This window comes from Entelurus aequoreus, linkage group LG05, assembly GCF_033978785.1.
Source record: "Entelurus aequoreus isolate RoL-2023_Sb linkage group LG05, RoL_Eaeq_v1.1, whole genome shotgun sequence".
NCBI lineage: Eukaryota > Metazoa > Chordata > Actinopteri > Syngnathiformes > Syngnathidae > Entelurus > Entelurus aequoreus.
In genome coordinates, this window is record NC_084735.1 from 72192563 (window position 1) to 72215225 (window position 22663).

General features: G+C 38.4%; 2 protein-coding genes across 2 annotated transcripts; one reads left to right on the forward strand and one right to left on the reverse strand.

Annotated features, from left to right (window-relative positions):
- The first annotated feature begins 1948 nt into the window (after nucleotides 1-1948).
- On the forward strand, nucleotides 1949-10582 carry nop16 (NOP16 nucleolar protein homolog (yeast)). The gene is made up of 5 exons (XM_062048861.1): nucleotides 1949-2164; nucleotides 2680-2788; nucleotides 4889-4955; nucleotides 5077-5183; nucleotides 7978-10582. Exons 1-5 carry the CDS (start codon nucleotides 2058-2060, stop codon nucleotides 8119-8121), a joined length of 534 nt encoding a protein of 177 aa, XP_061904845.1. The 5' UTR covers nucleotides 1949-2057; the 3' UTR covers nucleotides 8122-10582.
- arl10 (ADP-ribosylation factor-like 10) lies at nucleotides 9945-21147 on the reverse strand. The gene is made up of 4 exons (XM_062048860.1): nucleotides 20883-21147; nucleotides 15193-15370; nucleotides 12447-12622; nucleotides 9945-12379 (listed from the first exon to the last, which is right to left on the reverse strand). The coding sequence occupies exons 1-4, from the start codon at nucleotides 21018-21020 to the stop codon at nucleotides 12206-12208; spliced, it is 666 nt and encodes a 221-aa protein (XP_061904844.1). The 5' UTR covers nucleotides 21021-21147; the 3' UTR covers nucleotides 9945-12205.
- Nucleotides 21148-22663: the final 1516 nt, after the last annotated feature.

The window sequence follows — 22663 nt, forward strand, 5'->3', positions numbered from 1 at the left end:
GACAATGTCCAGGCCGCATGGATAACCGAATTGTCCGACAAACGCTCATCCAGCAAAGGCTCCGTGAAGCTCGTCCATCCTGACGTCAACGCCAGCCTCCCAGCCCCCGCCTCTTCCTTTACATCGCTTCCGGTCTCGCTGTGGCAGAGAGCCAGCAGCTGGTCTCCAGTGCAAACATGGCCATGGCCAAAAGGTTCACCCAGGCCGATCCAAAAGTCTACCCAAAAGCACACATCTTATGTTCTAAGTGCTACCAGTAATTGTTTTCTTGGTAAAAGAACAAAGAAAACTAAGGAATCATACAAGAACTATAACAACGAGCCAGGAACGGTTTCTAAAGCTTCGCCTCCATTCAAAGAGCCATGAATCCCATCTCTAATGTTGAGGCTCACAGGTAATGAGGATGTAATCATATCAAACTACTTTCTAAGCATACAAATTTCCCCTGTACTGTCCTTAGCCACTAGAGGGCACACTTAGCTGAGGATTGCTATGGTATGTTGCGCCGTGTCAACTATAGTTTTAGTGCCTAATTCATTATTTTCTCTGGAATTCAGACTCATGTTTACTAAACCCATCCGTGACTGCTCAGACCTTCCTACCTTCAAAAGCCTTCTCAAAACACACCTCTTCAGATCTGCTTTTAACCTGGGATTAGTGTTCTGTGTCTTGAAATGTCCAGTGTTATCATATATTTTACTATGTACTGCTTTTATATTTCCTGTATTATGTATTATTACTTTGAACTGTTTTATATTTTAATTGCTATCCCATAAAGCGTCTTTGAGTACCCTGAAAAGCGCTATACCAAATAAAATGTATTATTATTATTATTATTATATTATTGAAATATATATATTAACCTAAATGCAAGGGCATTACACGAACAATTCATATCTCTTTAGTTCCTGATCTGGTGTTAGCATGGATGCACCGCTTCAAATCCAAAAATCAATAGAGCACGACTCTGAAGCACATACTTTTTGTGGCGTGTCTCACTCGGAGAGATCAATGAAAGCACCACAGCATTTTTAAAGATGCATTAGGAAACACTTTTACCGTTTACGGCCTCGTACAGGTTGACGTCAGCGCCTCAAAGGTTGTAAGCTTGATAGACTTATTGATCGGCTCAGTAGTTGCTTATGTTGTCATGATGCACAAGCCAGTTGGTGTTTATGAAGAATGTTTGCAATAATCCTCAACACTTTTATCAATTAAATAGTTGCACGATTGTCTGTTCTCTAGTGCAGTGGTCCCCAACCACCGGTCCGGGTACCGGTACCGGTCCATGACGCATTGGCTACCGGGCCGCAGAGAAACATTAAATAATTTATTAACGACTGCATTTTCTCCAACTTAACTTTCGTCTATCCCACGAGACACACCAATAAGCTTGTTTATAGCTGTACAATAAAACTCCTCATAGGACGTTGCCATTTGTTATATTTGTTATAACTTTTGGGACATGATACATTGCACATTAATGAACATATAAAATATAAATATGACAGATTGTAGCCAAAGGCTGATTTCCATCTGCAGTGCCCAGCAGGTTGATGGTAACCTGCTGGGGTCTCATTGCAAAGAAACAAGCCCAAGGCTCCTACTAATTCAGTGTTATAGAGAGTTGTATTTTTCATGCACTTATTTTTGCTGTATTTATCTGGCACAAGTGGAAAGCCGGTCCCTGGAAATAATGCCTACATTAAACTGGTCCGTGGTGCAAAAAAGGTTGGGGACTACTGCTCTAGTGGATAACGTTGGTAACTGCAGCCTTGATAATCAATTTAAAAAAACTCTTGAAAAAAACTGCAAAACTTAATAAAAATGTATATTGTTTTACGATATTTACTTGTAAAGTTGTGTGGTGTAGCATCGGTTACTAAGGAAGAATAAGAAATAAATTTAAAAAAACCTTCGGAAAAACGAAGTCGTTGGTTGGGGGAAATCACATGACCGGAACTAAACACACGCACATCCTGTCTCTCCACGTTGCCTTACATCGCCAAAGATAACACGTATTACTTATCGCTGTGATTAAAACGCACATTTAAGTCATGGCGAACACCAAGCGGTCTAACAAGAGAAAGAAGTTCGATTATAATAAAAACAGGAAGAACGTGAAGAGCAGGTCCATAAAGAAAGCCAACCCGAGGATAGAAATGTAAGCATGGTAGCTAATGCTCGCTGTGAACCGATCTGCTTTCAAGTACTCTCGCAGTAAACGTGTTGTTGTGTTAGCAGCTTGTTTGCTATTCTGTGATATATTTGTGGCACACAACTTATTTTACTACTCTCATGCCAATCTTTATCTCAAATTGTGGACCTTTTTGTAAAAACAAATAGCGACCCAATAAATGGTGTAGACTGGCACCATCTTGTTGATCTACTTCTATATTATTATTTTTCTTTCTTTAGTTTATTACGAACATTAACATACTTAAAGCATAATACATCACACAATTTCATATCATTTCGCTTTACATCATGTCCGAAAAGGAGTAGGAAGAAGCAACGTTTATTTAATCCTACCCCTTTCCCACACTTCATAGCGTTTACAAATACTTATGTTCATTTACTGACTTCTTTTTGTAGCACAATGACATCCGTGAATGATTAAAATGTGGAATAGTTCTTCGGTTTTTGTCTGCACTATATTGAGTTTGTTTGCTTTCACAGGAAAGACATTCGAAACGCATGGGACCAAAGGAAGTCCACATCCACGAACCTGAGGGAGATGGGGCTGTCATTTGATCCAAATCGCAGTTTACCAATCAAGAAAGATAGTGTAAGTACTGTAGAGCTGGGCAATATGGCTGAAAACTGTATCATGATGTAAGTGTTTATCGGTCGATATCGATAGTTGATATAAAAAAAGAATGACCTGCAGAAAATAAGGACCTGGAGAAAAATTTTGCAAATGTAAAAAAAATGGTTTTAAATGCAACGTTCGTCTGATTATAATCTCCTCCGCTATCAAGGCAGAAAGGAAATGTAAAACACTCAATTCTAAAATCACAATGAACAATTAACAATTACCTCTTAAAATGAAGGTGCACAAGTAATGAATATTTAGGAAAAAGCTTACTGAAGTGTAACAAAAAATGCGAAGTGTGAACATGTAAAAGTAGAGAAACCTGAAAAGAACTCTTATTTTTTTCCACAGGTTTAGTGTCAGGAATTGAAGGCCCGGTCTAAATTAAGCCGGCTAACTCCTTAAACGAATAATTATTTAGCCTAAGCCCCGTTTCAGCCACACTAAACCATCGTTTAAGGTTCCCCTCCTTGGATAATTTTTTGCACAGATAAATGCGCCGTGTATTTCTCGAATCTCCAGCTTTTAGCTTTGTATGGACTCTTCGATCGTTTACAAACTGAGTTCGGAGAGGAAGTGATGCCAGAAAGACAGCGCCCCACAAAGGAAGTGATGTAAAAAAAAACGCACTACAGCCATCTTCTTAACAGACGCTTGTGGAAATCACACATGAATACCTTAAAAGAAGGATACGCGCAATTGCAGCTATTTCGGATATAACACATCTCAGACGGCAACATAGCAATGTTGAGCGACGGTTTTGGATAAGGCCTGGTGGGATATGTTTGTCAACGAGTGTGTTATGCCTGAAATATTGTCTGCGCCGACGCCGTAGTTGATGAGGTTCTTCTTTTTCTCTATCTTCTTGTTATGTGACATTCATCCTCCGCTGTTGCCATTTCTAATATAAAGTAGTGTAAAGTTCTTACTTATATCTGTCAGTAAACTCGCCATAAAAGCGCTAAAACATTCCTGCGTAGTGCGTTTACATTATTCACCCAAGGAACTTTAGTTATTAGAGTTCCGGTTGGACGGTTTTTCACGGGCCACATATCCGGTGTGGTTGTTTCTGGATGAGAAGATGCTGCTCCGTTATTGATTTAAGTAAAGTCTAAATGTCATTAAAACAGTTAGCGCCATCTTTTGACACTTCTTCCACTCCCGTCCTTGCACGCTACACCACTACAACAAAGATGACGGGGAGAAGAAGCTGCCACGTAAATAAGACCACCCACAAAACGGCGCATCCGGAAGCGACTGTCAGAAAACGACTTGAAGATGATCTGTAAAACATAATCTATGCAACATTTTGACCAAAGAACCACCATTACATATTATGTAGACCACAAAGAAGTGTTTTAAATTCAGAAAAAATAATAATGATATGACTCCTTTAATGCGCCCTATAATCCGGTGCCCCTAATATATGAAAAAGGACCATTCATCGGCAGTGCGCCTTATAATCCGGTGCGCCCTATGGTCCGAAAAATACGGTACTGGTTTGAAAATAGTAACGTGTTGGATTACTTGTTACTGAAAAACATGGTCATTTTAAACCAACCAGCATCAATGTATATATGACATACTTCATAATTCTCTGGACATGTGTATTGGCGTTCAAAATATCCAGTATTAATTTAAAAATGAGAAAAGAGGAACTATTTTATATAGTTGTATGTGGTTGCTTCAATGCAAGCAACACTCCCTTTTTAAAAATGTCTTTATAATAGATTATATCTTGCAAATTGTTTTAAATTGCTTGAAATATGGTGTATTTGTCTGTCTATCTGTGTTGGCCCCGTGATGAGGTGGCGACTTGTCCAGGGTGTAACCCGCCTTCCGCCCAAATGCAGCTGAGATAGGCTCCAGCACCCCCCGCGATCCCGAAACGGACAAGTGGTAGAAAATTGATTGATGGATGTTGTATTTTCAATTAGATGACACTTTTGGAAAGGGTGCACCTTGAAGTTCCTCTACTTGGCCATAAGAGGGCAACAAAGTATTGTATTTGCTGTTGAACATTGAAACAGAACTGTTTTCTCACAATTATTATTTTTATTCACTTATTTCCAGTTCTTTGGTCAAAGAAAAGAGACAAAAGCACCCGTCAACATTGTGACCAAACCCTATGTTGTCAACCGTAAGTTTTGGTGCCCTTTTGCACTACTACACTTCTAACTTTTCTCTTAGAATCCTAGTGGGCATAAATGCACCATGTAAGTCTGTGCTGCGAAACAAACTTAAAACATGTTCTGTTCCAGGGTTGGAGCAGGAGGCCAGCCTGCCGGGCAAAGACACCAAGACGTTATCTTCCGACTTGGTCGAGTATGTTCAACATATGATCCGAGAACACAAAGACAACTATAAGGTGAGCGTGAGATCAACAGCATTGGATACTTGCCGTCCCCACCATCAGTTGTCATAGGGGTGGTCATGGTGGTGTTATGCTTTTTCACAAAACAAGGTATTCTTCCAAAGTTGTACAATTTGGAAAAAGGCACCTGTATGTGCTATGTGTGGTTTTAAGCATTGAGAAAGAAAATACAGTGCATCCAGAAAGTATTCACAGCGCTTCACTTTTTCCACATTTTGTTATGTTGCAGCTTTATTCCAAAATGGAATGAATTCATTTATGTCCTCAAAACCCTACACACAATAAATACCCCATAATGACAATGTGAAAAAGTTTTTAGAGTATTTTGCAAATGTATTTAAACTAAAATACTAAGAAATCACATGTCCATAAGCATTCACAGCATTTGCCATGAAGATCAAAAGTGAGATCCTGTTTCAACTGATCATCCTTGAGATGGAGCACAGTTCAACTCTAATTAAGATGTAACTTAATTAGAGTTAATCTGTACTCAATACTTTGTTGATGCGCCTCTTCAATCAGATTCAAGTCAGGGTTCTGGCTCCGAGTGCCACCCACACTGTTTTAAATGTAACTTAGATAATGGGTTCACTATGTAAAGCGCTTTGAGTCACTAGAGAAAAGCGCTATATAAATGTACTTAACTTCACTGATTTTGCAACAAGAGGTTCCAAGAAAAATGTTTTTTTTGGTAATCAAAACTTAAATATCTGGTTGTCACCTTGACTTTATATGTCAAAACAAGTTATTAATATTCTGTTTGTAAAAAAACCCAAATTATAATCAAATACAGTTGCCAATGCTAATTTTGTAATGAGCTTACTAGACGTTTATTATCATATATATTCACTGTTACAAGTGGCCCTCTAAGGGCAGCCATAATTGTGATGAGGCCCTCAATAAAAATAGGTTTGACAACCCTGTCCTATAATAATAATAATAATACATTTTACTTACAAGGTGCCTTTCTGGGCACTCAAGGACACTGTACAAAATCAAAACAATAAAATAAAATTGGACAAAAACAACAACAAAAATAGATAAGATAAGATGATTACAATGAATAAGCAGTCAGGAAAAGGTGTGTTTGGAGTCTTGATTTGAAGAGGGATATTGAGTAAATTACGAAGGTCTGGTGGTAAAGAGTTCCAAAGATGTGGGGCAGAGCGGCTGAAAGCTCGGGCACCCATGGTGGACAGTTTAAATAAGGGGACAGTGAGATGATGGATGAAGAAGATCTTAGGGAACGTGAGGGCGTGGCGACATGGAGCAGGTCAGAGAGATAAGACAGAGAGAGGTTATGGATAGCTTTGAAAGTGAGGATAATTATTTTAAAGTGGATACAGTGTTCGATGGGTAGCCAGTGGAGTTGCTGCAGAACAGGGGTGATGTGCTGGATTGAAGGTGTTCTGGTGATTATCCGGGCTGCAAAGTTCTGGAGAAGCTGAAGTTGGTGAAGTGACTTGTGAGGGAGACCAAACAGGAGAGAGTTGCAGTAGTCCAGGTGAGAGGTGACAAGGCTATGGACTAGTATGGCAGCAGTATGTGGTATGGTAAACTTTGTATTGAAACTAGAACACCTTTTTACAGCCCTTTGAGACACTTGTGATTTAGGGCTATATAAATAAACATTGATTGATTTTTAGTATGTCCGTCATATGATAAATTTTTTAAATCAGATTAATTTAATTTATCATGATTAATCACAGGTGATTACTCGCTTGTTTAACTGCAATCAACTTTAAGAAAATACCTCAATATTTGTACACAAATGCATTATTGGCAGAATGTCATCCAGGAACATTTTCACATTTTACTTGAATGCATATAATTTATTTGCACAAAATTGTGTGGGGGAAAAAAAAGAAAAAGTTTGAAGAAAAATTACAAAAATAAGAGAAATGAGTCTCATTTCTCATCGTTGTGGCTTGTGCAGCCCTTTGAGACACCCGTGATTTAGGGCTATATAAATAAACTTTGATTGCTAGATTACTAATTTTTGTATTCAATCAATCAATCAATCAATGTTTATTTATATAGCCCTAAATCACAAGTGTCTCAAAGGGCTGTACAAGCCACAACGACATCCTCGGTACAGAGCCACATGTATTGACATGCATGTATTGACATATGCATTGATCTGATCACTAACCATATAACAGTTTGGGTATAAGAGCTTGTACGGTCAAAATAAATTGCATGATTAATCTTAAGTTTTTTTGATTAATCATATCAGTTAACTCGTTAATTTTGACAGTCCTACTTTTTAGTATTTTATACGGTGAGTAATTTTATTTTGTTTATAACTACACTGTGGTTATCTTTTTGTTACACTTGTTTGACTGTTGAGAGTGGCCTTTGAAATATTACCTGTACTGTTGGTAAAGGTTTACAACAGGTAGAGCCTTGAAGTGAATTAATAATTTTTGCATTTTTTGAGATTGGCACAACTTTACAGTCAACCAGCAACACCAAGTAGGTAGTGTTTAATTGCGGATGTTTTACCATATTAAAACGTTTTGCGTCAAGGATGAAGCTAAAGCACAAATGTACGTGTTGTTCCTTCAAGGCCGCTGGAACTACTGATTGAAAAGACACGCTGGAGAGCATATTGTACAAACCAACCAAGTGTTTTACTCAGTGTGGTATGCAGCCCATATTTTATATGTAGAAAGACCTTATTCAAACTGATTTGTTATGGTTTTCCACAGCATGATACTCAATACAATTCTTGGAATACATTTTCCTTGGTTTCACCAATTTGACTTGCTACTGTGTTCACTCGTAGGCAATGGCCCGCGACGAGAAAAACTACTATCAAGACACACCCAAACAGATCAAGAGGAAAATCAACGAGTACAAGCGCTGCCACTCTGCACACTATGACTCTTTCATCAGCTCGCTCGTCTCCCCTGAGCCGACGATCCAGTGAGGACATTACAGACTCCACAAGTGAGAGTACAAACATTTTTTGGAACGCTAAATGGATAAGATCATTGCTAAACTTGTCAGGAGAGACTGTCCGCGTCTGCTGTAGGCATTAGCTTGATGTGAAATCACATTTCCACATAAGGACTGAGAAATGTGTGTGGAGAACGATATTTTTGAATTTTAATACAGTTGACCCACTTTGCGTTGATTGTTGACAGCAAAACCTCCAGTAAAAAAAATACATTAACCAATAAGTGGTCCATCAAAATTAAAAGAGAAAACTTTCACCGGTCACCAATGACTAAATATGTCTGCTTCCCAAAACACAAATGTTTTTTTGATATATTTTTTTTTTTTACACAAGTCAGTATGGGCAGCACAGTGTCGCAGGGATTAGTGCGTGTGCCTCACTCCTCCTGGGTTCGATGCCCGGCCTCGGGGTCTTTTTGTGTAAAGTCTGCAGGTTCTCCCTGTGACTGCGTGGCTTCCCTCCGGGTACTCCGGCTTCCTCCCACTTCCAAACACACCTGGGGATAGGCTGATTGGCAACACTAAATTGTCCCTAGTGTGTGAATGTTGTCTGTCTGTCTATCTGTGTTGGCCCTGTGATGAGGTGGCGACTTGTCCAGGGTGTACTCTGCCTTCCGCCCGAATGCAGCTGAGATAGGCTCCAGCACCCTCCGTGACCCCGAAAGGGACAAGAGGTAGAAAATGGATGGATGGATAAGTCAGTGGCCTAGTAAGAAAAGTTAACCCAAAACTTTAGCCTGAAAGGGTCCTTTTAAATATCCTCACGATATACCGGTATTATTGTTAATACCGGTGTATTTTAGAAAATGTTTTATATTTGAGAATATACCGCCGTATCTCTTGATGTGCCTGACGGTGGCGAGCTGAGTCGGGGTAGGAAAGGTCTAGTATGCGTCTGTAGTTGCTACCGCGCACAGCTGACGTACCCGCACCGTATCTCCGGCAGCTGGCGGGGAGCGAGGCAGCGGCTCCTTATTGACCAGAGGAAGCACAAGCCAAGGAAAAAATTCAAAAGAGTAGCCATCACAGCCGACAAACTGTCGCTGCTAACTGCTAAAGCTAGCAAAAATAGCCATCCGTCCGTTATCTACCGCTTGTCCCTTTCGGGGTTGCGGGGGTGCTGGAGCCTATCCCAGTTGAGTTGAAACCCTCACTGACGTCACATGTTGCTTGGCAACACACACGCTGCCCTCATAAACCTCTCAACTGCGTAAAACATATTTTAAAGGTTTTTATTAATTTAAGTAATGCATTAATTATAAATTACATTGATTAAAGAGTATTTCCATTAGTAATGAAATGTATTTTTTGGTAACTACAATTAATAAAACATTTTAAAAGTAATTTGCAGAACACTGGTCATTATAGTAATGTGGTGTTGAGTATAAAGTAAACACTTTGCATGTTTTGTTTAAAATACCATAATATACTGTTTATCGCCATTCGACTTAGAAATACCGGGATATCAGTTTAGGTCCATATCGCCCAGCGTAATATCCTCACTCATTTGTCCCTAATGACAAAACATTGCCAGCTTCCCATCAGTATTGTTTTAGTATTAACCCTTTAAAGGCAAGTTTTTTATACATGCTCCACTCCCTTTTTTTAAACATAAGAAATACAACACACAGATGCACCATTATCCAACATCAAAGTCAAGAAATTGTTTTTTTTGTTTTTTTAATGAAAACTTTTTTTCTTCATGCTTTGAATGGGAAAAGGTATTGCTCGCTGGTGACAAATACTGAGGATTTGTTAAAATGCATGATCACATTAGTTTAAGGCATATGTGGGATCATTTAGGAACAATATTTTTGTGTAGCTTTTGTCATTTTAGCTGAATTTAAGGAGCAGTGATGACTGTTCTAAAAACAAATCTTCGACCTATATGTATATTCTTTCAATACAGCCAACATTGCTTGAAAAAACAACCGAATGGTCTTTAGCACCTTAGAAAATAGTGAAATATACTTTGGACAAGCGGTAGAAAATGGATGGATGAACTTTATTATAATCTTTCAAGTCTACTGTGTGCTTTGATATGTCCTAATAAAATGTTTCCACAATCAATGTTCATATTGTGTCACAGAGCAGCTATGTCACACTTGCAATTCATAACAAACTTGATCTTTTATTTGCACTAAACAATGACTAACCTGCTCTATGAAACCTACTGCTTGTGGAACTTTGCCCAGTCAAACAAGAAGTATAGTATAGATGGTATGGATTGATGCTTGTGATTGCACTGGTATGAACAATATCACAACGTGTGTACATACTGTGAATTTGTAATAGGAGGCTGAAAGTACAAAACATATTTAATATTTTCCACACATTTAAAATGTGTTATAACATGCACAGATGCTACACCACTTTGCATCAACACATACTGTACAAAGACCAATACAGGTCTAGTCAAAAGTGCGGCCATCAATACGCTGCCAAAACATCTTTTACAACTGTAGCGCATCAAACAGAATAAAACATCACATTCATTACAAATGACTGCTGCTCTAACTCGCTGCATGAACGAAGCCACGAATAGTCCAAAACAGTTGCAAAACATGAGCGACGAGCCGTTTCTTTTTGCTTCCTCACTGTGGCCTCAATAACATCAAAAAGGCCAAAGAATAATTTGATTTGTTTTGGATGTGCCGCATTTGAAACACCATTCATTTTTCGATGCTTGTTGAAGTTTTACATAAGTTGTTACCGTAAAACATGAGCTTTTTTTGAGTAACATTTGAACATCCAGAATTGTCCCACAAGTGTTAAAAATAAGTTAACCCCTGAATTATAAAACTAAATGAATGTAAAAACTACTTGCATCTTGAATACACCAACATAATGGACAGTAAAAATGTGCTCTTGTTTCATTTTGTGCTAGTCATTAGCCAGTATGCTCTCAGCTATGTGTTTTTTACAGTTACGTAAAAAATAAAAAGGACACCATGGTGACTTGTGTAAGCCAAATCCTGAACTTTTGTAAAAAAAATCTATTTTCATAACCAGAGCACAATAAAACCTGTTTACTACCTTCTAAATACAAATTTTAAACATAATGAGAGCCCTATAGACATGAAATAATCCCCTTTATTTGCCTTTACACTCTTCTCATCCAATATAGTAATGCTACCTGTGGCTTAGCCAATTAGTGGCCGCAATACTGAACAGCACGCTCTATGATTAGTTTGGTCTCAGAGTGGCCAATACTACTATAGTATTGATATTTTTTTGTTTTTTTAACCATTTTAATGCTTAAAAATGCTTAATTAAGGACCAAAAAAGTGTAAAATATGCTTTAAAAATACATATATATATTTTTAAAAATCTGCGCTTTGGTAAAGCCGCAAAATTTGAAGGGCAAGGGACGACTGTGTTGGTAAAATCCACTTCTGTATGCAACCAATACTTAACAAAATGCTCTCTTCCAAGCTGGCAGTAGGTCTAATTTGCTGTTCTAAGGTTATCATCGCATGTTTCCTCTTTGCCATTTAAGTCAAACCCATCGCATCACAAAAAAGCAAAACCGGCTCGGTGAGTTAATCTTGGATTCAAATTGGGCACAAGTCATGCATGATGCTGGTTACACTTTAGAGATATATTTTCCCAGAAAGATATTTACAGTACAACGCTGTAATGCCTTGCAAGATAGATGTATGTCTGTTTCCGATTTTCAAGAACCTAAAAAGCTCACCAACTTGTTATAAGGTTTTAGAATGGTCATACAGCCCCTTTTCGTCTCTATTTTTACCACGGTTACCCAAAAAGAGTTGCTGTAGAAATCTTTTGAAACATGATCCAAACATTTCGTTTGACACATTATAGACAAGACTTATCATAAAAACACCTTCCTGTTAACCTGTCACAGACTATTAAGATAAGTCACTCGTCCTGGTGCATAATCTGCAGTCGACATACCAAAACAAGCCAGAATGTGCACAGAAATAATTAAAATGAACTTTAAAAGAAAATGATGAGTTGCCGGGTTTAGCTCATCTTTGCTCATAAAAACAGTTAATCCTTTCTCCTTGGTTTGCGAGCAGTCACAGGAATTAGATTATCTCAAGCAGGAGGTCCTGGAAACTGTCCAGGCCTTGGCAGGAGCTTTTCAGGGCTCCGTCTGATCCCAGCTGCGTTGCCAAGATCAACAACTTCCTGTCCTCCACCACGGATTCCAGAGACAAGGCTTTGTGAAGCTCGGACACACTCACGGCGTTCGGTTTATCCTGGTAAGAGGGGTAAGAAATGCTGGTGTAGTAATTATAACATTGTCTAACAACCTCTTTTCTTTACCTGTTTGTTGCCCAGGATCACCACAGGAAGCTGGGGCTGACTTTTCAGGAGGTGGTGCAGCTCCGACTTGGCCAAGTGAAAGCGGCTCCGATCAGAGGAGTCCACTACATACACCAGAATGTGAGTCCTTATCAGATATTCCAACCAGTACTGCCGTAGCTCCTCACCGCCGCCGACTTTTCACACCAACAAGCATGACAAATGATAAAGTAATAGAAAACAAATGCTTCTATACAGAGATGATGCAATATATTTAATAGGTAAGGGGGGCCGTGAGAGGCAGTGGGACTTCTAATATTAACTAATTTTTCTCTTGCTCGAACGATACACAAGCCTGATCAGGTGTTTGAATTGTATTGGCGTGTTCTATGGAGCTAGGAGCTAGCATAGGAGCTAGGAGCTAGCATAACAAACACGCAGGTGTTTTTATGCAGGATTAATTTGTGGCATATTAAATATAAGCCTGGTTGTGTTGTGGCTAATAGAGTATATATATGTCTTGTGTTTATTTACTGTTGTAGTCATTCCCAGCTGAATATCAGGTACCGTGAGTATGCAGCCTTGGCTGCTAAACATTTGATAGCTTGACCGTATGTGCGCGTCACATACGTAACTTTTTAAAAATATATAAGCTTTATGAACCTTGGGTTAGGTGAACGGTCTTTTGGGCTGAGTGATTGTGTGTGTTGATCAGGTGTTTGAATTGTATTGGCGTGTTCTATGGAGCTAGGAGCTAGCAGAGGAGCTAGGAGCTAGCATAACAAACACGCAGGTGTTTTTATGCAGGATTAATTTGTGGCATATTAAATATAAGCCTGGTTGTGTTGTGGCTAATAGAGTATATATATGTCTTGTGTTTATTTACTGTTGTAGTCATTCCCAGCTGAATATCAGGTCACCCCCGGCTCTCACAGCATCTTCCCTATCTGAATAGCTTCAACTCCCCACTAGTCCTTCACTTGCACTTTACTCATCCACAAATCTTTCATCCTCGCTCAAATTAATGGGGAAATTGTCGCTTTCTCGGTCCGAATCTCTCTCACTTCATGCGGCCATCATTGTAAACAATAGGGAACTTTGCGTATATGTTCAACTGACTACGTCACGCTACTTCCGGTAGGGGCAAGCCTTTTTTTATCAGATACCAAAAGTTGCAATCTTTATCGTCGTTGTTCTATACTAAATCCTTTCAGCAAAAATATGGCAATATCGCGAAATGATCAAGTATGACACATAGAATAGATCTGCTATCCCCGTTTAAATAAAAAAAATTCATTTCAGTAGGCCTTTAAAGGGGAAACTTTAAAAAAAAAAAAGCCTATCATTTACAAATAATTTACAAAAGAACACATGTTTTTATTTTTTATGCATTCCAACTAGTAAATAAACATGATCAAATGTCTGCTTACAATGGAGCCTATTGGAGTCGGCCTATCAAAGGGGAACTGCACTTTTTTCATTCACAATCATGAAAGACATGACGACAAATTGATTTTTTTCTAATGCATTCTAAATATTTAATAAACGTAAATAAAAGTACGCTTACCACGGAGCCAATGGGATCTCGACTATTAAGCTCATAAAATCTGATAAATAACCATTCAAAAAGCGCCAACAATACTCCATATTAACCAAGTATTAGTGATATTGTTACTATAAGCGCTAACACGGACAAACTACAGCGGCGACGCGATCACTTCCGTGTGTCCCTATGTTTACATCGAGTGGTCTGCTGCTTCCTCGCTTCCTGTTCCCTGTAAGTTTATTGTGGATCATAAATCATGCCTCTGACCTGAAAAGTAGATGGCTGAGGATATAATCCGAAAAGTTGGGACACTTTGACAGCCATTTAGGACCTGGAACTAGCGAGAACGACACAAAAATCGCTTTTTCCTTTGACATCACTGATTACTACTCATGCAAACATGAGAGTCAACAAACATAATAAAACATTACTTACTGTACAATGTCCGCTGTCACTAGGATGCCTACTGCTAGGATGTTGATGTATTCCCGTTTAGATGAAGAATGACTCATAATTCTCGCGAAAAAAAGGAATGGTGGAACCAAGCGACTTTTCGCGTCTTTCTCGACATTTCCGGGTCTAAATTGGATGCCAAAGTTGACCAACTTGTCGGATTATGTCCTTATCCTTCTACTATCCAGGTGAGAGGCATTTAGCTCACTCTGATCACGGTGCCACTATAAATAGTTTGTCTGTGTTAGCGCTTATAATAACAATATCACTAATACTTGGTAAATATTCAAGTCACCTAATGTAAATGGAGTATTGTTGGCGGTTTTTGGATGTTTTTTGGGGGGGTTTTATGGTCAGAATAGAGTACCTTCCATTGGCACCATTGTAAGCTGACTTTTATTTACGAGTTAGAATGCATTGGAAAAAAAAAAGTTCTCTAATGATTGTGAATGATAGGCAGAATAAAAAAAAAAAGTGCAGTTCCCTTTTAAGTAAAATTTGCTCTTTTATCTGGATCTAGTGCTGGTCAACAACTGGCAAATACAGATAAATAAATAAATATCAGATTGTCAATTGTGATTTAGTTTTGGTCGGGCAGCGTGAAAATTAGGTCTGTGCCAATAAGTCAATTAATCGAAAATGAACTTGATAATTTAATAACACTTTAGCGCCTTAGTTCAATAGCGCGAATTAAAGTACCAGTAGAGTGGAAAAAAACAGTTGACTTTATGTGGATGGATGCTCCGATGGTTAGGGGGTGGTTCTTACTTTCCAGGAAGTTCAGCTGACAAGCGGGCGCACTAATGCTCATGAAATTGAAGCCTCTTGTGGGTCGGCAGCAGCTTCTCTTAACGCCTCCGGGGGTCAAACGCTGGAGCATGCTGCTCTTCCCAGCTCCATCCAGGCCAAGGACTAAGACCTGACGCTTGCCTTGGTCCTCTTCCTCCTATGGGAAAACCACAGGTCAAATGTTTAGAGGACACACACGTTGTCTCCTAAGTTCCAGAACCTCGTAACCGTAAAGTTAAAACCTCTGAAAGGCCCCAAAAGTACTAAAAATGCTCAAGAAAGATTTTGTAACTATTTCTGGCTCAGGAAACACCTGTAGCCCCTTTATTTTTGTTTTATTATTCTGTGATTAACTTTGATATTGAGTAAAACATTGCTGTCACATTAAATAAGTGTGTTATGATGGTGATAGTTTGACCCGGGGACAGATTAATTATGTGTTTTTTTATGGAGAAAATTGTTAAATCTGGACAAATTGGAGGCTGACCAGCGTTCCCGGAACAGATTGTGTTCAACCCCTAAAGCAAATTTGACTCCCCAGACTACAACACAAGCTATTATACCAAAAGTATCACCAAGAAAATTAAGCCAGAAGATTGTATGAGACATCCATATGGGAAAAATGACTACAAAACCTCCTTTCAAAGTCATATGAGGAAAAACCTTTGATTCTGTGGAGATTCATATTGTTTCAAAATGAGATGGTTTACATTTCTGCCTTGTTTTTGCCTGGGCTGTAATCCCTGGCTGCCTATTTCAGAGTAAACAGCACCAAATTAACCTGGTAGCTTTTTTCGGTTTTGCCATCTGCAGTCGCCGGGGGACGAACATCAAGCTGTGGCAGTGACTCAGAGATGCTGCAAAGCTTGTGCCGCTCCTCTATTTTTTTTTCCCACAGTCATTGTGGACTTTGCATAGTGAAAGATTCTTGCTTCACCGTCCCAGCTGTCTGCATCCTTATCTCAGATTTTAAAGCGGAACACAGAGATTGCAATTCCCGCAACAACAACAAAAAATAGTTTGTAAAATGCTATTCCATCCATCCATTTTCTACCGCTTGTCTCTTTTGGGGGGTCCTGTAGCCTATCTCAGCTGCACATACTGAAATATTAATATGTATTATTCATTAACACAGTTGTAAATTAATTCAAACAGAAGCAATATGTCTATGCGAGTAAAAAGTCAGCATGACAGGGCTGTTCTGGTGGTTTTTTTTTACAAACCTTCAAAAACAAAAAGGAATGTTCTGCTGTTTTTAGGCACAAACAGCAAAAATATTGGTCGAAGATCCTCCGTATGACCAGACGACTGGACTTTTTTTTAATTTTTCCTTACCATTCACAATCTTTGTGAGACAAGAACAGAAATGTTTTTACTCTTTTTTTGTGCATTCTAATTGTAATATGCAGCTTGTACTAGATGGCTAACAATGCCATCAACGGCAGTGGTCTATTCCGCCTTTAAAGTCCTCTAAAAACATCCAAAACAATTCTATTTCCATCCTGTGATCTGCATTTAACAAAGTATTAGCCTCTTTATTTTAAGTGCTAAAGCCAAGGAACTTCTTTTAGCCATACATTGATCACAGAGGGGTAACAAGCTTATGCAGCTATTGAAATACTCAGCCAGTGAGCTGCTGCATCGCCTCTGACTTGGTAAACGTTTGTGCTAGATTAAAAATCATGCACCACACTTGTACACTAGACAGTTGTGGCCATAAGATGAGTGAAGTGAATTATATTTATATAGCGCTTTTCTCTAGTGACTCAAAGCGCTTTACATAGTGAAACCCAATATCTAAGTTACATTTAAACCAATGTGGGTGGCACTGGGAGCAGGTGGGTAAAGTGTCTTGCCCAAGGACACAACGGCAGTGACTAGGATGGCAGAAGCTGGGACCGAACCTGGAACCCTCAAGTTGCTGGCACGGCCACTCTACCAACCGAGCTATATTCAATTTAGACCTGAGATATTGCTAGGAAGACACAGCAATATACACGTTTGCTCCCAGCATTTTTTTTTAACCTGAGGAGTGAGGATTAGGATAATTAAGTCTTGTGCTGAAAGATATAAACATCCCATCAGTCACAATGAGAGCAGACATTGTACAGTAAGTGATTGTTTTATGTTCGTAGTTTATATTTCTTGCTTAGCATTTAGCACTATTGCTACATGATGCTTAGTGTTTCAATATAGAAGGATCTGCTTAGCACCCAGCTTTGAAAACTTGTAACTCAACCTCTGTGGATTCAGGCTCAAAAATGTAAGACTATCATCATTTATCCCAAAAAAGTCGTTGTTGGTTCTTATGAAGTCTGCCATGATTAGTAGTTGATATTTTTGAAGGAAGTAGCGAAAGTTACTAAGCGCTCTGAGTTCCGGGAATGCTTAAAATTACAAAAATATGTTAATAATTACATGTTGTCATAAGTATTCCTGTTACTACATTACATACAGTATAAGCTGACACCATGTATATACAACGTTGGATTTTCAGAGGGCTTTATAGGCGGAATAGATCAAATCCCCATTACCTGCATTGTTAGCAGACTTGCCAGCGTTTATTTACGATTTAGAATGCATACAGAAGAGAAATACAGTACATGGGCTTTGTGACTCTCTATAAGCTTTGTTACTCACCATAAGACAGGATTGTTTGCTGTTTGTTATTTTTGCAAAATCAGTCATCAAAGATCTTCTATATAAATAAAGGGCTCTACTGTTTTAAAGAACCAACCGCCTAATATGCTATTCAAGGATCCTCTATCTGGCAAGAATGCTCTGCTTTTTTTTAGGTAGGGCTATTCAACTAAAAGACATCATACCAGCCCCCCGAGTTAGATTAAAAACATTTTTAATCTAACTTAATCTAAATTTTTGCAGAAAACTCCCAAAACACAAGAGAGCTCTTGTTGTATAGAGGAACTTGGACCACTATAAACACTTTGGCTGATCCTTGCATGGACATTTTGCTAGAGTTTAAACTTGTGATTAAAATAACTGAGGCATTCCTCAAGGCACCCCTTTAAGTCCTCTCCTTTTTTAGCAGTTACACATTTTTCCGTAATGTAATTTATTTACCTAAGGTATAATTATAACTTAAGACCTTTAACATATCAGTATGTGAAACTAAATTATGGAAAGGATTAAGCAAAAAGTAAAAGTACTGATATGATCCAGTTTAAGAAACTGTTCAAACTCCAAGTATTTACAAAGTACAAGGAAGACAAATCTTAAACATACTTATTAAAAAAGTATAGTCTTATTCTTATTAGATTTGTATGAATTCTTTACTTATGTAATTAATATGTATTTACGTATTTATGTATTCACTGTTATGTTACAGATTGAGTACAAACGAATGTTAGAAATTGCTATGAAATGAAAAGGGGTAGGATTAAATAAGATCTGCTTCTTCCTACTCCTTTTCGGACATGCTGTCATGAGAAAATGGATCGTGATGAAACATACTCTAATTGTATGCATGTTCAAACTAAACCAACACCATAAAAACGGTGTTGTGCTAGCTTGTTTGTCAAAAGCAGTAGGTAATCCATTTGTTCAACGTCTTTAATTATACTTTGTCTTCCTCTAGGTTCTATTTTAATTCCTCACTCTTTCATCATTTGAGCTATTCAACTGGTGGTCTGTGACTTCAATTAAAAAACCTTGAGGGATTCTTGAAAAACACTAGAGTACTCTCACGGAGAGGATTTTTGACTAGCTTTTTTGCAGAAGGTACTTTAAAACTGCAAATGTGCAAAATAAGACTAATAGTAAAGGAAGATGTCCGGCCCACCAGTCTTTAGCTTCCCTGCTTTAGTGACATCCATCAAATTAGGCATCAGAGATGCGAGTAAAACATTTTTTACTTTTGTTGCAATGTGTAACTATATAAAACTAATATATTTGCAAGTAATAAGCATGTAGCATTATTTATTAATTTCTACTCTAAACAAGCCACTTGCTATCTCCATTTATGCAACATAGTTTCCAACGATGAGCATCTGACAGAATTCAATTCCTTTCTCCAGGTGACAAATTACTTAATTTACTACACTTAAAACACATGGGAACATAAAATTAAGAAGTAAACTGGGATCCTGTGTGTCTCTTAACAGCATCAGTTCCAGGGGGTTTTCTCGACTTACCCCGTGGCACCAAGATGTTTTTTTGCCAGGCACTTGAACTTCACACTTATTAAGTGTAACTAAATGCTAATAGCGTAAAAAAAACAGCTGTAACATTGATTAGTGTCACATAATGGGAATGTGACAATATGAAAATATAACGATTATCAAGACCAAAATTATAAGGGTATTGCTGAATGTGCTCAATTAGTACTTATACACACACTGAAATCTTTTAAACAAGTTTTATTCTTAAAACAATGTGTGTTGTGTTCATGCTAGCATTTAAGTCAGCTTCTCTAGGAAATTAGCTTTGTCATGTATCTTTTCAACTTCGATAACTAAAATTTGAAGTGATTATAATAACCGTCAGGAGGTTTACTGGGTTAATCGTTATGCCGTTAATTGTTGCTTCCCTACCACAGATGCATCTCACTTTTTAGTATTCTTAATTGCTGCACAAGTGTAAAAAGAAGTTACACACTGTGAAACATGCTATCAAAATGGTTAGTTTTGATAGCAAGTATGTAACCGGCTGTATGTGATTCTTTCGACCATGTAAAAAACAAATATATAGTTAAACGTAAACACTTTAAGATTCTTAATTGTCTGTGCAAGTGTAAAAAGAAGTTAACCATCTACAACACAATAAAAAATATCAGTCTGCGATAACTTTTGATAGTAAGTGTTCAACTAAAAGCAAAGGAAAATGTTAGGTGTCCACATTTATTTAACTTTCATGATTGTCTGTGGAAGTGTGAAAATGTTAACCATAAAAGAAGCCAAAGAAAAAGCAAGTAAATGAGTGCAAGAGAACATTTTAATGATACTAAACTAAATTAATCAGCTCTGTGACCTTGTGGTTAGAGTGTCCGCCCTGAGACTGGGAGGTTGTGAGTTCAAACCCCGGCCGTGTCATACCAAAGACTACAAAAAAAATGGTACACATTGCCTCCCTGCATCAGCATCAAGGGTTGGAATTGGGGGTTAAACCACCAAATGATTCCCGAGCGCGACGCACGCTGCTGCTCACTGCTCCCCTCACCTCCCAGGGGGTGAACATGGGGATGGGTCAAATGCAGAGGACAAATTTCACCACACCTAGTGTGTGTGTGACAATCATTGGAACTTTAACTATAAACAGATATACACGACAGCAGTTTAAATTCAGACGCTTAAAGGCATTATTTAACCCTCCCAAAACTACTATCTTGGGTACTATTTGATATCATGGTAATCAGTTAGCTGCTTTTTAACAACAGAAAAAGTGTAAATGTTAAAGCCTCTTCTCTTGATTGAATCTGGGTAACAAGATTAGAGACATGCAAATAGATTTCATGGAGAGATGGATCGTCACATATACCTGTTGGGACAAAAATGTCTTAATTGTTATCATATGCAAATCGGTGACAGCATCAGCATCATTAATGACTCACATGAAATCTGCAGTGCCATCAATTTACTCATTCCGATATTTTCACTATCAATTTTGTTCATGCACTAGACACCAAACAGCCTGAAGAGAAACCAAAACCTCACTTCCTGGATCGTGCAGTACTCGGCATTCGGTAACCACATTCGCTTCCTGTAGAAGTAGTTGAGGGCGATGAAGAGCGCCGAGCCCAGGGCAGCCACGGCGGCGGACAGAGCCACCGAAATGTGCCGTAGGAGCACCATGTGTGGGGAGCTGCTTCTTCCCGGACTAGTGCAGACGGCGCCGACTTCCACTGCTGGTTCTCTGCTTCCCTTCTGAACATGTGACTGCGCTCCCAGCTTGTTTTGTTTCCAAGAGGCGCAGGATGAATATGCTGCGTTCGAGTGCTTCCAGTAAATTGCAGCTTCCTAATTGTGTGTGCGTAAAATGTGCGTTGAAACGAGCGCATGAGCGCTACTCAAAAAAGAGGGCCGTAATTGCATTGATTCACAAGGGATTCAATGAGTTATGCATTGCATTGATTCACAAGGGATTCAATGAGTTATGCATGAACGAAAATTAGGCGCTCTACGTTGACTGTTGATAAAATACTACGACTAAATGGACGTACCACCACATTTTGGTTGTCAGTTACCACCTAGATTTGTAGTGCCTTCACATATGGATTCAACATATGAAAACCGTTTGTTGTTTTTGTTACATTGCAATAATTTGCTCATTTTCTATTTTTTGAATAATTTACAATGCCCACAAGTGATTGATTGAAACTTTTATTAGTAGATTTCTGCAGTACAGTACATATTCCGTACAATTGACCACTAAACGGTAACACCCGAATACGTTTTTCAACATGTTTAAGTCGGGGTCCACGTTAATCAATTCAAAGTTTTGTTGAGGGAGAAATCCATGAAGTTTTAAAAGCAAAATGACAATGAAAGTAACTATTTTTGGCTTTCATAAATTGATTTTAATAGAGTAAATGCGCAATTCGAATGATTACGTAACTGTTTTATGTTACCTGTTTTTCTTGTCCTAGTTATGGAAATATCAGTTATACTACCGCCCGCTAGAGGGTGCAATTGATTGTGAATTTCTACAGAGGCGTACAGATAATTGGAATCAAATGAAAACATCCATCCATTACCTACCGCTTGTCCCCTTCGGGGTCGCGGGGGGTGCTGGAGCCTATCTCAGCTGCATTCGGGAATGTGTTCGTGTTTCTTGGGATGCTTTTGTTTTGATTGATTGATTGATTGAAACTTTTATTAGTAGATTGCACTAGTGAGTACATATTCCGTACAATTGACCACTAAATGGTAACACCCGAATAAGTTTTTCAACTTGTTTAAGTCGGGGTCCACTTAAATTGATTCATGATACATATATATACTATCAGATATATACTATCATCATAATACAGTCATCACACAAGATAATCATCAGAGTATATACATTGAATTATTTACATTGTTTACAAACCGGGGTGTGGGATGTGGAGGGGGGGGGGGGGTGGGTAGGCTTGGTTGTTATCATCACTTCAGTCATCAACAATTGAGAACAGAGAAATGGACATTGAAACAGTGTAGGTCTGACTTGGTAGGATGTGTACAGCAAGTAGTGGACATAGAGAGAGAGAGAGATCAGAAAGCATAAGAAAAAGTATCTACATTTGATTATTTACATTTGATTATTTACAATCCAGGGAGGGTGTTAGTTTAGGGTTGAAGTTGCCTGGAGGTGTACTTTTAGTGTTTACTAAGCATGCACACACTATAGTATTTGTGATGTGGTCAACTTTTAATGTTGAGTCAAAAATAATGCGCATAAGTAATAACGTTTGATTCATAAAACATTTAAAAATGTCATACTAAGTAAATACGTGCAA

Coding starts and splice junctions, on each gene's coding strand:
- nop16 (XM_062048861.1), top strand. CDS start 2,058: ATGGCGAACACCAAGCGGTCTAACAAGAGAAAGAAGTTCGATTATAAT. Junction 2,165..2,679: donor GCCAACCCGAGGATAGAAAT/GTAAGCATGGTA, acceptor TTGCTTTCACAG/GAAAGACATTCGAAACGCAT. Junction 2,789..4,888: donor TACCAATCAAGAAAGATAGT/GTAAGTACTGTA, acceptor ACTTATTTCCAG/TTCTTTGGTCAAAGAAAAGA.
- arl10 (XM_062048860.1), bottom strand. CDS start 21,020: ATGGTGCTCCTACGGCACATTTCGGTGGCTCTGTCCGCCGCCGTGGCT. Junction 15,371..20,882: donor AGTACTGCACGATCCAGGAA/GTGAGGTTTTGG, acceptor GTTTTCCCATAG/GAGGAAGAGGACCAAGGCAA. Junction 12,623..15,192: donor TCAGCTGAACTTCCTGGAAA/GTAAGAACCACC, acceptor TGGTGTGAAAAG/TCGGCGGCGGTGAGGAGCTA.